This window comes from Danio aesculapii, chromosome 1 (genome assembly GCF_903798145.1).
Source record: "Danio aesculapii chromosome 1, fDanAes4.1, whole genome shotgun sequence".
NCBI lineage: Eukaryota > Metazoa > Chordata > Actinopteri > Cypriniformes > Danionidae > Danio > Danio aesculapii.
Window position 1 is genome coordinate 30,300,578 of NC_079435.1, and position 12,097 is coordinate 30,312,674.

The 12,097-nt window shown below is 35.6% G+C and overlaps 1 protein-coding gene across 1 annotated transcript in view; it reads right to left on the bottom strand.

The window, feature by feature from the left end:
* vps8 (VPS8 subunit of CORVET complex) overlaps window positions 1-12,097 on the bottom strand; it is a 245,667-nt gene that overhangs the window by 186,355 nt on the left and 47,215 nt on the right. The window contains exons 19-20 of the mRNA XM_056458636.1: window positions 5,466-5,555; window positions 2,762-2,808 (exon numbers count right to left, since the gene is read on the bottom strand). Coding sequence (XP_056314611.1) covers window positions 2,762-2,808; window positions 5,466-5,555 — 137 coding nt within the window. The remainder of the gene's footprint in view (window positions 1-2,761; window positions 2,809-5,465; window positions 5,556-12,097) is intronic.

The following is a 12,097-nucleotide window of genomic DNA, read 5'->3' on the forward strand; positions in this document are numbered from 1 at the left end:
ACCTCTTCTGGTTAAAGTGTGGGAAAGCACTGTGTTGCAATAATGTCAAATGTTCACAACTGACCAACTGACCAACAAATTACTCAATTACTGTAGTTTTTACACATAAGGTATATTACATTAAACCCCCGATGACTGTAGTAAAATCCAAGGTATTCAAAAGTATTTAAATTTATCGTATTCCAACTAGTCCTTCACCCACCCACTCGTTTCAAGCGGGGATTGAACCAGCGATTCCTGCATAGGAGGCGAATGCTCTAAGGAGGAGGCTACTTGAGTGAAGCTTTTGGGCTGCACTCGCCAGCTGGTCTCTGTCAACCACTATACTACGATATGCAGTGATTATCTTTAAAGATAGTTGTAATAATACGCTAATACACGTTAGTATGGTTCAAAAACTTTGAACTTTAAATTACTATTATATTTTAGTTTAATTACTGGTGTGTGGAACCGGTGCAGTGCTTTGAAATAGTAGAAATGTATGTAATCGACGCCTAATCTCTTGCTATACACTTTACTAACCCATGAGGGTGTTTAAACCAATGGGTTTAAACCTTTAAATCAAAATTCGAAGCAGTCACGTGGGTATAGGCGAAAATGAAACTTCGGATGTTCCTGATCACGTGACGATGGCAAAACAAATCAAACTCCGGTACACTGCTTCACTGCGTGATGTATTTTTTTTTTGATACATGCTTCGAAGCCTCGGCGCACAACGTCACATCACTAAACTCACCTACAACTCACCTGAAGCACGGCTACACTGGGACCCAGGGAAGTTCACAGAAGACACCTGCACTCCTCACACTTTTACCTCACCAGCACTGTAAATAAAAAGCCCTTCGGGAGCGTGTTCACTTAGAACTTAAGTCTGCCTTTTCACTACACCCTGCTACACCTTTTATAGGGACTTTGGTAAAACTGCACATATACAAGAGACATTGTTGACTGTAACTATAGCAACATCAGAAATCACGATGCATGCACCATGCTCAACCAAACAAAAGGCTTTCACAATGGGAGAAACGGGCATCAACGTGTGGCAATTCAGCACTTTCTGCTTCATGAGTGAAAGGGTGTTAATTCGTCATTGCTTCTGTGAGTTCGATAAATACCAATATATGCTTTTTAAAATTAAGGGTTTTACTTAGGCTCATATCCATTTTGAGGGAGTGAAGCAAGCAATCTTTTAAGTGCGTTATAACACCCACACATTTGATCAATACAAGTATTATCTTAAATCTTGGATCGGGTTCTGCTAGTGCAGGTCCCTAGCTCAGACGAGCAGTCAAAACTAGCAGAGAACTAGCGTTAACATATTAAACCAACCGAATAGTAACGCATAATAAATATTTATTTTTCATTTCTTGTCACTTAAACATCATAATAGTCATAATATATTAAACTATGACTAGACATTTTTACGTTTATTAAAAATTTGATTTCTATTAATAACAGCTGGCGGCCCCCCTGCATTACCATTATCATCAGGCTTTTGTCGATGGTCTCACTTTTATTTAAAGCGTTAGCATTTATGCAGCTGCTTTGTCCCAGAGACATCCAAAGTTTGACTACATTATAAATTCTGTGGTTGGATAAGTATTGTAACAATTTCGATGAAAACATAAGGAGGAACGCTTTTGCATATTGAGATGTACATAATATGTGTGTGTGCTGGCGCTCACCAGAGCATGCGTCAAGCAACTAAAGCAGGTAAACAAATTAAAACAACTAAAGGTAAACAAACAGCAGTTCATCTAGGAACATCTAGCAGCTAAATGTGTCTGGAAAAATATTGAAAGGCTTTTATTTTCATAAACAGCGCACATGTGAATATTTTGATTTGGCTGGAGTAGACGTCTCAAGTCAGTGTGTTCTAAAAGTGAAAGCGCTCTTTCCAGAAATTTTTTACTTCTGAGCAGAGCAGCATTCCGGCAAATTACTGGTAATGTTACAACTTTCACTTTCTGGAAAATTGCCAGAATGAATTTACCGGTATTTTCAAAAAGGGCCTGTTCACACATGATCCCTTTAAAGGTCTGTATGTGTGAAAGAGGCTTTTGACTATCCTTTAGAGGGGTAACTTGGCTAACCAAAATTGATGGGCCAAAATTTATTTGCAACCAAAATTTATTTGCAACTAAAAGGTAAATAAATTGGTATTCAATTTTAAATAAATATTCTGTGCTTATTTATTGGCTTTTTGAAATAAAGCAATATAAAATATTGCTTTTAATATTATAACCAATGAACAATTATGAACAAAGAGCTTATATGTCCTTTATGAAAAGTTAAACTGATAAGACAGTAGTAGTTACTGACTACATTGCATTTTAAAACTATGCTTTTAAAGCATAAAACATCTATTTTGATGCTTTAAGGACAACTAAAAGCTTATAGCGTGTAGGGCTACAATGAAGTTGGTAGTCAGCAATTGTGAGTTGCAATGATGAGCAAAAAATACATCTTAAAAATAGTACCAACATCAAACTTTCAAATGGTAGTGATATTGATGCATAGATTTTCACTGAGATACTAACTGATTTTCAGTAGTAATTTATGTCATGTCACAATTGTTGTAAAAAATATGAAATCAGAATATTTAGTTAATGATTATGAATCTTTTTACATCATTGCTTTTCAGAAAACAAGAAAGGTGTCAGAATCTACTGTGCAGAGAATGGACAAATGCTGTATGACACCATTCTATATAAGTGTGAGTCTTGCATGTGTGTAGGAATAAAGGCGTCTATACACTCACGTCCTCTGAAGAAGGAGACAATAATCCACCATGACAGGAACCACATCCTGCAGAGGAGAGAAGAGGAAGGCAAGCGGGAGCAAGAAAAGATGGAGTGATAGAGTTTGAAGTGAAAAAAAAAACAGAAAAAGGAGAGGGAATTCGTGAATTCAGAATGCTCACTGTAATAAACAGTATGAATAAATATATTTACATCAGGGATGCCAATGTAGGCTAAAAAACGAAAGAGAGATCTGCATGCAGAACTTGTCAGAAAGCTCCACAGATTTTCATAAAACTGGAACAGCCGTCATTCACAAAGTCAAGTGAATCTGATATTAACTTAGCGCAGTGTTATCAGTTCGACATTACAGTCCACAGAATTTCAATGATCACAATTTTTGACCAGTAGCTTATAGATGTTATTTTGTAAGGATTTGCTTTAATTTTGATATAGAATATTTCACTGTCCAATCAACTGTCAAACAATTAAATCAAGTCCTGATCTGACCTGCGTTTTAGCACATCACATCACAGATCTCAATCTGCTTGAAAACACTATAAATATGTTTGTTACTAAATGTTTGAACACACCTGACCCTAATTTACCTGACAAGACCTCAATGGAAAATTACAAGCTTCCAAAGTGCTTTAGTAAGAGACAAAACATCCATAGCAAGGCTATTGTTTACCAATAAATAATAAGCTTATCAGAGTGAGTCATTCTTTACAGAAATATAAATAAAATCGAAATCTTGACTTTAAACAAAATGACTTTGCATGCTTTGTATGCTGGAATTTAATCGCAATATTTTAACTGCAAAAAAATGCTTTTCTTACTTAGATTGCATGTCTTGTTTCTAGACCAAATATCTAAAAATTCATAAATGAAGAAGCATTTTCTAGACAAGCAAAAAATATTGTCTTCTTCTAAGAAATAGTGTCAAAATTAAGTTAGTTTTTCCTTAAAACAAACTAAATAATCTACCAATGGGATAAGCAAAATAATCCTATGCCAAAACGAAAAAACAAGATTATTTTGCATACCCCATTGGCAGATTGCTTTGCTCATTTGAAGTTTTTTGGCATATTATTTCTGAAAACAAGTCAATTTTTTGCTTGTCGAGAAAATGCTTCTTGATTTAAGATTTTTTAAATATATTTAGACTTGAAACAGGACAAAAACTCATGTAAGAAAAGCATTTTTTTTTTCAATCTACATTTGTATAATGTTTTTATTATTAGAAGTATTATTTAGTATATGTAACTTTATATTAGTTTTAATTATACAAGTTTAGATTTGTCCACCTGAAAGGTTTTGGAGATGTATGCATCACTATATGGGGAATAAGAATAGGACGTGTGTTATAAATCTTCATTATTATTGTTAATTTATTCGTTTGCTGGAAATTAGAACTGAATTTAGAAAATGTTTTGAAACAAATCTTTGTGCTTAAACTAAATTAAGTATGTAGGCTAATGGATGTCTTCAGTGGAGTGCATACAACACCGTTTCCTTATTCACATAAGTAAAAGAATTAAAGTAAAGAGTACAAGTAAAGAGAAAGTAAAGAGGTCGAAAGAAGGAGGCTCATACTTTATCTTTGCGCAGATGGTCTGATAAACTGTTTTCTCACTAGCGAAGCATTCAGTTTTTTCATTCAGTTTTTCCACTTACAAAGTCTTCACCTGACACTTGGAATTGGAGATGAGGTTCTTATGCTCAAAACACACCCATTAACTGATTAAGCACAACCCTGTTAGACCATGCGCCTCACCGCAAACTGTATTTTTCCATCCTTAAAATAGCAAAAGTGGATTCAGACATGCCCTTAATGCTTTTGCGCCACACACTTTAGACTTTGCAACTAGATAATTAAAACAGAGCCCAAAATGTCTTTTTTTTTTTTTTTGGTGTTGAGCAAGAAGCCATTCAACTGCACGCTTTATAGAATAAATATCCTAATGACACATTAATTATTTAATACCTAATAATATATAGATAACATTTTAATTCCTGCCCTTTAGCTAAATTTCAGAATAAAAAAAAAAAAGATATTTCAGTCATCGTTTACAAATTATTGTGTGGTGAACTGTAATTTTAAAACTCTTTAGTAAAAAGGTAGGGAAAGATTCTAATAATGTTCAATCAATCTCACTTTTCACTAAAAATAAATTAAAATATAAAAAAAAAATTATATCAGCAAAAAAAAATTACTTTGAATATATTTAAACTAGCTGATATATCACAGAGAAACAGGCAGTTTAGCAGCAGAAGATTTCACATCGTCCTAGATAAACAGAGCTAAATCTACCATTTGGCCTTGGTGAGTGCCTTATTTTTGTGATGACAGAGTGCTTCTTAATGGCAAAAAGAAATCGGAGAGCGAGCTAGACCCAGAGGCAGAGGAGAGATGACATTAGTGGGCCATTATTGTATGCGGTTTCCGCCTTGTGATGAGATGCAGTTTAAAAATGGATGCCGGAGGCCTAAAGACTGACATAAAGGAGACTGTCTGCATTGCTCTCCTCTCTCTCACCTCTCTTAAAAGCCTCTATAATGCTGAAAAACTATTCAGCTCAGACCGATTCTCGTTACATTTTATCTTGATCGCAAAATAATAATATGGAAAAATAGTTGACTTCTTAAGCACTAACTTTAATGATTCCATAACGTAACGCATTTGAGGCTCATTTGAAAGGCCTTCTCTGAGAGAGCAATTACCTGGAAGTGCTGCTCCATCACCTGGATTTTCCCCTGCTCTGGACACTTTTTCAGAGAGCGCTCCACATACTGTAACAAAATTTCCACCATCTGTAAAGACAGAAAATCAGCAGAGGAATACATTAATAACCTTCTTGTGAACCGTTAATTATGTTTTCAAATATTTCCCAAGTGATGTTTAACAGAGCAAGGATATTTTTCATAGTATTTCCTATTCTCTTTTTCTAGAGAAAGTCTTAAAGTTGAAAACTTTACTAAGGTCTATATTATTTGTCCCCTTAAAATTTATTTTTAATTTATTATTTTTAATTTGCTGCAGAACAAATTACTGTTGTCCAATGACTTGCCAGGTTAACCCAATTAACCTAGATAGGCATTTAATTTGCACTATAAGCTAGCAAACTAATATGTACTGTCAACATGATAAAGACAAAAAAATTGTTATTATTATGTTTTATAATGTGTAAAAAAAATTCTCTATTTTAAAAAGCACTTGGGAAATATCTGAAAAAGAATTACGATTTCACAGGAGGGCTAATCATTCAGTCTTCAATTGTATATACCCACAATAAGTTACTTTGCCATTGCCATCATGACAGTACTAGAAACTTATATTTTTTTCTCATTAAAAACGACAAGCAGGACACTAGAATGTTGAGTTCAAAAACTTTAAGTAGTTTCAAGACACCTTGGCCTCATTACAAGTTTCTATAATTTCAATAATAATTAACCATTTACATTTTTTCAAGAGTCTTTCCAGTTGACAGAATAATAACCAAAACCAACAAAGACAAAGATCTGGTAAATAAAAAAATTATCAATAGTTAAGTGATATGATGAAAAATACAAAATATGTGTCTATATACAGTCAGTCAACTATACACACTGCTAAAGTGATGAAAGTAGAGTAAAAAGTCCTTTTAAAGGGTCACAAAACAAAACACTTTTTTGAGATGTTGACAGTTATATATGTGTCCCATGCTGCTAAAAACACTATTAGGACAGATATAGTTACCAAAAAAAAAATTGCTTGTTTTTTTGTTATTTCGAGCACATTCGTTCCTCTGGTTTTAAACGAAATTTTGAAGCAACGTCACGGCCATGAGATCCTAGTGTCAATTCCAGCGTGGAGACTGGATGTCTGTACCGGCTGGTACAACAAGATGTCTTTGAGATTTTATGATTAATTCAAGAGATAGACTTGGATCGAACCAATCAGCGCGCTCTATTGTGTATGAGGTGCAACTTCTTTAATATGCATGATAGACCCGTTTTTACCCGTTACAATGTTCAGATGGCAGAAAAACGCCACGTTGTGTTGCCAACCGTATTTAAAACAAGTGAAAGAAGAAGAATTGTTTGGAGACATGGGTCGTCAGTGTTACGTTTATAAATGTGCTTCAATGAAGGTTTTGTTTTCAGTTCCCCACTTTGAAAGCACAGCTGGACTCACATGTGGATTACAGTGGTCTGCTAACGTGTGACGAAAATACGTTTGTAATTTATACCCGAGAACTTTTTGCATTTGGAAATTGTAAAATCTGGATTTGCCACTCGTCTCCTTTTTAAAAAGATGCGGTTCCAGTTGGTGTTGATTGTCCTGTCTCTACAGATTTGGTAAGCGTGTGATCAGTGTTCTTTGTTTATGTTTATTCAGAGGCAAAGTAATTTAGTATCGTTAGGAGTGCTTGTTGAGTTTTTTTAAAGACAGAGCTTAGTCAAAATGATTTAGTTACTAAGTTTACAGTACGTTAATATCAGTACAATATTATGGACTGAAAGATCCGCTGTAAATGCTGCTCTCTGAATGTAAACACCTTAATCAAACTATTAAGATCTTGTAGAATTTTCATTGCATTTTGTGACAGGATATTGATCTTTACACACACCTATACACACACCGCTTTCTGAAACTATTCTTTGCACCTACCGAGTGCATCTAAATTACAGAGAAATGTAGAGGTTTTTTTTTTTTCTTCCATACAGCATGCAATACCAAACATTCCATTAAAACTACACTATACTAGCAGTTCCTCGCATCCAGTATATTGTTTGTCATCGGGGGAATGCATAAAATATTCCTGAATGAACATGAAAGTGCCAAACTGCAGTTAAAGTTGACAAATTAATAATTTGGCAATAATTTGACTACTGATGTCCATAAAAACGTAGTCACTGTCTTTCTTCCCTGTGTCTGTGTTTGTTTTGCCTCTGTGAAAATTAGCGCCTGCTTGTACTTAAACTTCCCTTTTCATGCAAACCCTACCCTCTTTCACCACCCGACACTGCCACCTAAACAAAGCTGGACTTACCCACTTTCCTGACTTTTTTCAAACTAGAGGTTTGAAAACACCCTGCTGAGACGAAGGGGGGGGGGTTTGGGAGGGGGTTAGGGGGGGGGGGGGGGGATTCATGGCCCTTTAATGCATTCTAGGCTATTTACTTAATTACTATGTGTATAGAATATGTAAGTGACTTTGAATGTGACATGCTTGCTGGTGCCAAACAGGCTGGTCTGAGTGCCTGCTGATCTACTAAGATTTTCATAAAAAAACATCTCTAATGTTTACAGAATGGTCTGAAAATGAGAAAATATCCACAAAGCGGCCGTTCAGCAGGATGCAATGCCTCGCTGATGCCAGGGAAAAACAGTCAGACTGAGGCCCTGTTTACCCTAATATGTTTTAATTTTAAAACAGTGTTTTAGAATGAAAATGATCCACGTCTACACTGGTGTTTCACCTAGCATTTCTGAAAAGATCTCCGTCCACACTACACCACAAAAAATGCACATCACGTGACCACACACACTCTGGCATGTGCTGCAGCGTATGCGGATGTCTGAGCTCAAGGCAGTCAGCGGGTGCTTTGAGCACACCTCCCCAGATGAGAGCAGTGTACGTCAAATAGTTTATCAAGAATATACCACTAGATAATATCTCACTATAGTTGTTAAATGTGATATTTAATTCATCTGGTCTCAATCTAACGACTCCTTGGTCTTTTGAATCTACTACTTGTTCACAGGTTCTGATTATTAAACCTGATATTCAGCAAAAGAGACAGGGTGCGTTTCATATTTTTCAATGAAATGAAATGAAGCAGCTATGGGCTCTGTTTTGTTATCCGTAAATATGCATTCAGTGAAGATGATGGTCATATAAATATGTAGTTACATGACATCTCAACATTTTTGGTGTTAATAATAAAATGAAAATAGACAGTTCCTTATATCATGTTTTCATTTTATTGTTGTTGCCAGGGGGATGCGAATGACGTTATAAAGTAGTCTACTGTTCCCTTTGAAGATTTACCCAGCATGTCCTCGAGAGTTTGTTTTCCATATCAAACTTGCGAAGTCTGAACTTACAAGTAAAGAATGCAAGACTGAACTTTGTGCACTTAATATTGAGGGAAAAGCCCCAATCAGCCATGCCTCCGTTTTCAGATGTCTCCGTTTCCCCCATTCACACTGACATGGAGCAGCAGCATTTTAAAACCAAAACAGCCTCTCCAGCGTTTTCAAAACGTTCCATTTTCTGTGTTTAAAAACTCTGGAGTAGTGTGGACGGAAGGCATAACTGTAGCAAAACTTGCGAACCACAATCGGACTAAATTCACACATGCAACAAGAACTTTTTGGAATAAAGCTATAATAATATTGTAAATAATATTACAAACCTATAATAATAATGTAAATAATGGTACATTTCTTACACTGATCGATCAGTTCGCTTTACAAGACCTCGGTGTGTCATCAAGAGTCAAGTTTATTGATTTGGGCCCAATCCCAAGATTGAATGTGAAACAGAGGCTTCAAATTTCCCCTTAAAAAATGCCACAGTCTGACAACACCCGTACATGTCATCATATGTCAACGCAAGCTCTTACTTCATGTAAGATTGACGAAGACGACTGCTGTAGCTATTCCAGTTGTGTGGATTAGGGTTATTTTTGGTACATGTATTTGTCTTATGAAAATCATTGAAGGCGGCAACAACATCATGTTATCTTAACAATATAATGTGGCAATAAGCTTGTAACTGTATTGTATTTTTTACACCGTGGCCATATTTATCTAAACACAAGAAAACAACATTAACGTTTTACCAGGCACTGTAAAAAGGTAATTCCCAGCCATTTTTAAAATACAATTATTATCTGTTTTTTGTCCTGTCTCTATAATTCTGTTGCACTGTAGAAGCTCTGTTACGAAAACAAATTCCTCGTATGTGTGAACATACCTGGCAATAAAGCTCTTTCTGATTCTTCTTCTAGACTTATTTGATGTGGTATTCAAGTGTCACAGAGTGAAAGATTTGAAAATATGTTGTGGGACTACTATACAATAGTTATTTACATTTACATTTAGTCATTTAGCAGACGCTTTTATCCAAAGTGACTTACAAATGAGGACAAGGAAGCAATTTACACAACTATAAGAGCAGCAGTGAACAAGTGCTATAGACAAGTTTCAGGTGAGTAAAGTCTAAGAAGCAAAGCATTAGAATTTTTTTTTTTTTTTGAGAGAGAGTGCAGTTAGTGGTATAGCCAGAGAGGCAGTTACAGATTAGGAAGGAATGTTATTGTTATGGATTATAGACACAGAAAATTAGCAATTAAAAAAAAAAACTTCTTTTAAGCATAACTACGAACATCTTATGAATGTATTAAATATATGCTTGTTTGTTGTAAAAATTCTTTATAATGCCAAAAATACTTAAATATGTGCATCTCATTACTCGCATGTTCAGCCATGTGGGGTAGAATCGGGATTTGGCCTAAGACTTGTTTATTTGTTTTTATTATTAATCTAAAATACCTAGAACCTGTATTTAGGAGAAGCTGCGTGATTTTTTTCTTTATTTAATAAAGGACTTGCGCCTCAGAAGACAGTATGCCGACACAAAATGAACACGTGGTGGCATTTGAAGGCATGCGATGCAGAGCACAGACACTCTTGACAATTCTAGAGGTAATTAATAATATAATAACACTAATACTGAAATGGTTAAGGCATTTTAGAATGACCAAAACAACATTTTAGATGTTTTACAATGTGCTCAGCCTGCTGGTTTGTCCATTCACACACATTTTTATCATCACATCACCTTTTTTTAATGCGCATACTGAAATTTGTTTGGTAAAAGTGTTTCCATTGCAGTTTATGTGCATCTTTTCTTATTGAATAAAAAGTTTACTCTACTCAAGTTATGTGCATATGTTTTTATTCACATTTTCAAAGTTTATGTGCATCTTGCTGTTTACATCAACCGTTTAAAAATAGGTGGATGGTAACCTAGCTATAACCACTAAATTATCAATCCAAAACAACACTTCTGAGATGTGGTGAGAAAAGATCATGTGTGAGAAACAGGTCCAGCCTTTTGCTGATTTAAAAGAATGTCAGGCTAGTACCTAAAATAGTTTACATTTAACAAAACATAACAATTTTTTTTACTCAAACATACTGCACAGAAACAGACAAAATTTTAAAATTATTTAAATTTAAAAAATGCTCAAAAAGTTCTCTCCAACACTGCTGCAGAAGTTCTTACAGATGTGCTGTACTTGTAAGTTACTTTGGTTTAACCTCTCAGTCCTGTTCTCTCTAAACCAGCTTGATGAGGTTTAACTCAAGAGATTGTACCGGCCATTACTTGAAGCCTACTGTCTTGTTCTTTTCATCTAAGGTATTTCTGACATTGCCTGGAGGAGGGTTTCAGGCCATTATCTGCCTGTAGGATGAACCCCTGACTAAGATAAACCAGAAGGTGTTAAAAAATGTCTTTTGGCTAAGGTTGCAGACTCCGGATCCAGTAAATGAGGCCCAGACCAGCCACACTCCCCCCTTGATGTTTGATGTCACACAGTGTAGGCTTACTGCATCTGAAGCCAAAAATCCCTGCATAATTAACCAAAGAGCTTCTGTCTTCACGGCTTGACAGGGTCTTATTCAGACCATGAAGATGTTCTAAAAATGTGTATAATGGGCATCCTTAATTTCAATCCCTTTTTACAACTTGTAGCTTTAAGAGATAGTTCACCTAAAATTAAAAATGTACTCAATATTTACCATACATCAAGTGGTTTAAAACATTTTTGAGTTTCTTTCTTCTATTGAACACAAACCACGACACATTTTGAAGAAAGCAGAAAACCTGTAACAATTGACTTCCATAGTAGGAAAAACAAATACTACCAGGCATGTGATCAGCCGAGGACAAAAAAAGAAGGAAGACGAGACCCTGCCCACCTTCAAAAAAAAACATGTATATTTAATAGGCTTATTCTTTGTACCTCAATGTCAGGACAAATCCACACACTGCCACTAGATAGCACCAATGACTCTGTTAGTAGAGACCTGCATTTGAGCCCGAGCGGGCCTGACTTTTTTATGCCCCTCAGACCGGCCTTCGGGACAATTTTTACGTCATAGCTAGCACGCATATCGGGCTTCGGCCTGCATTAGAAAAAACTTCGATTGTGTGGGGTCCGGAAGCACCAATGATGCCTTGCGCATTGAGATTTCCAACCACGTACAATAGAGAACACAATGGCAAACTTTAAACTGTGAAAAACGCTAGAGGAAGGACAAACTTCTGGTCAGCTTTTCAAATAGTGACAACTTT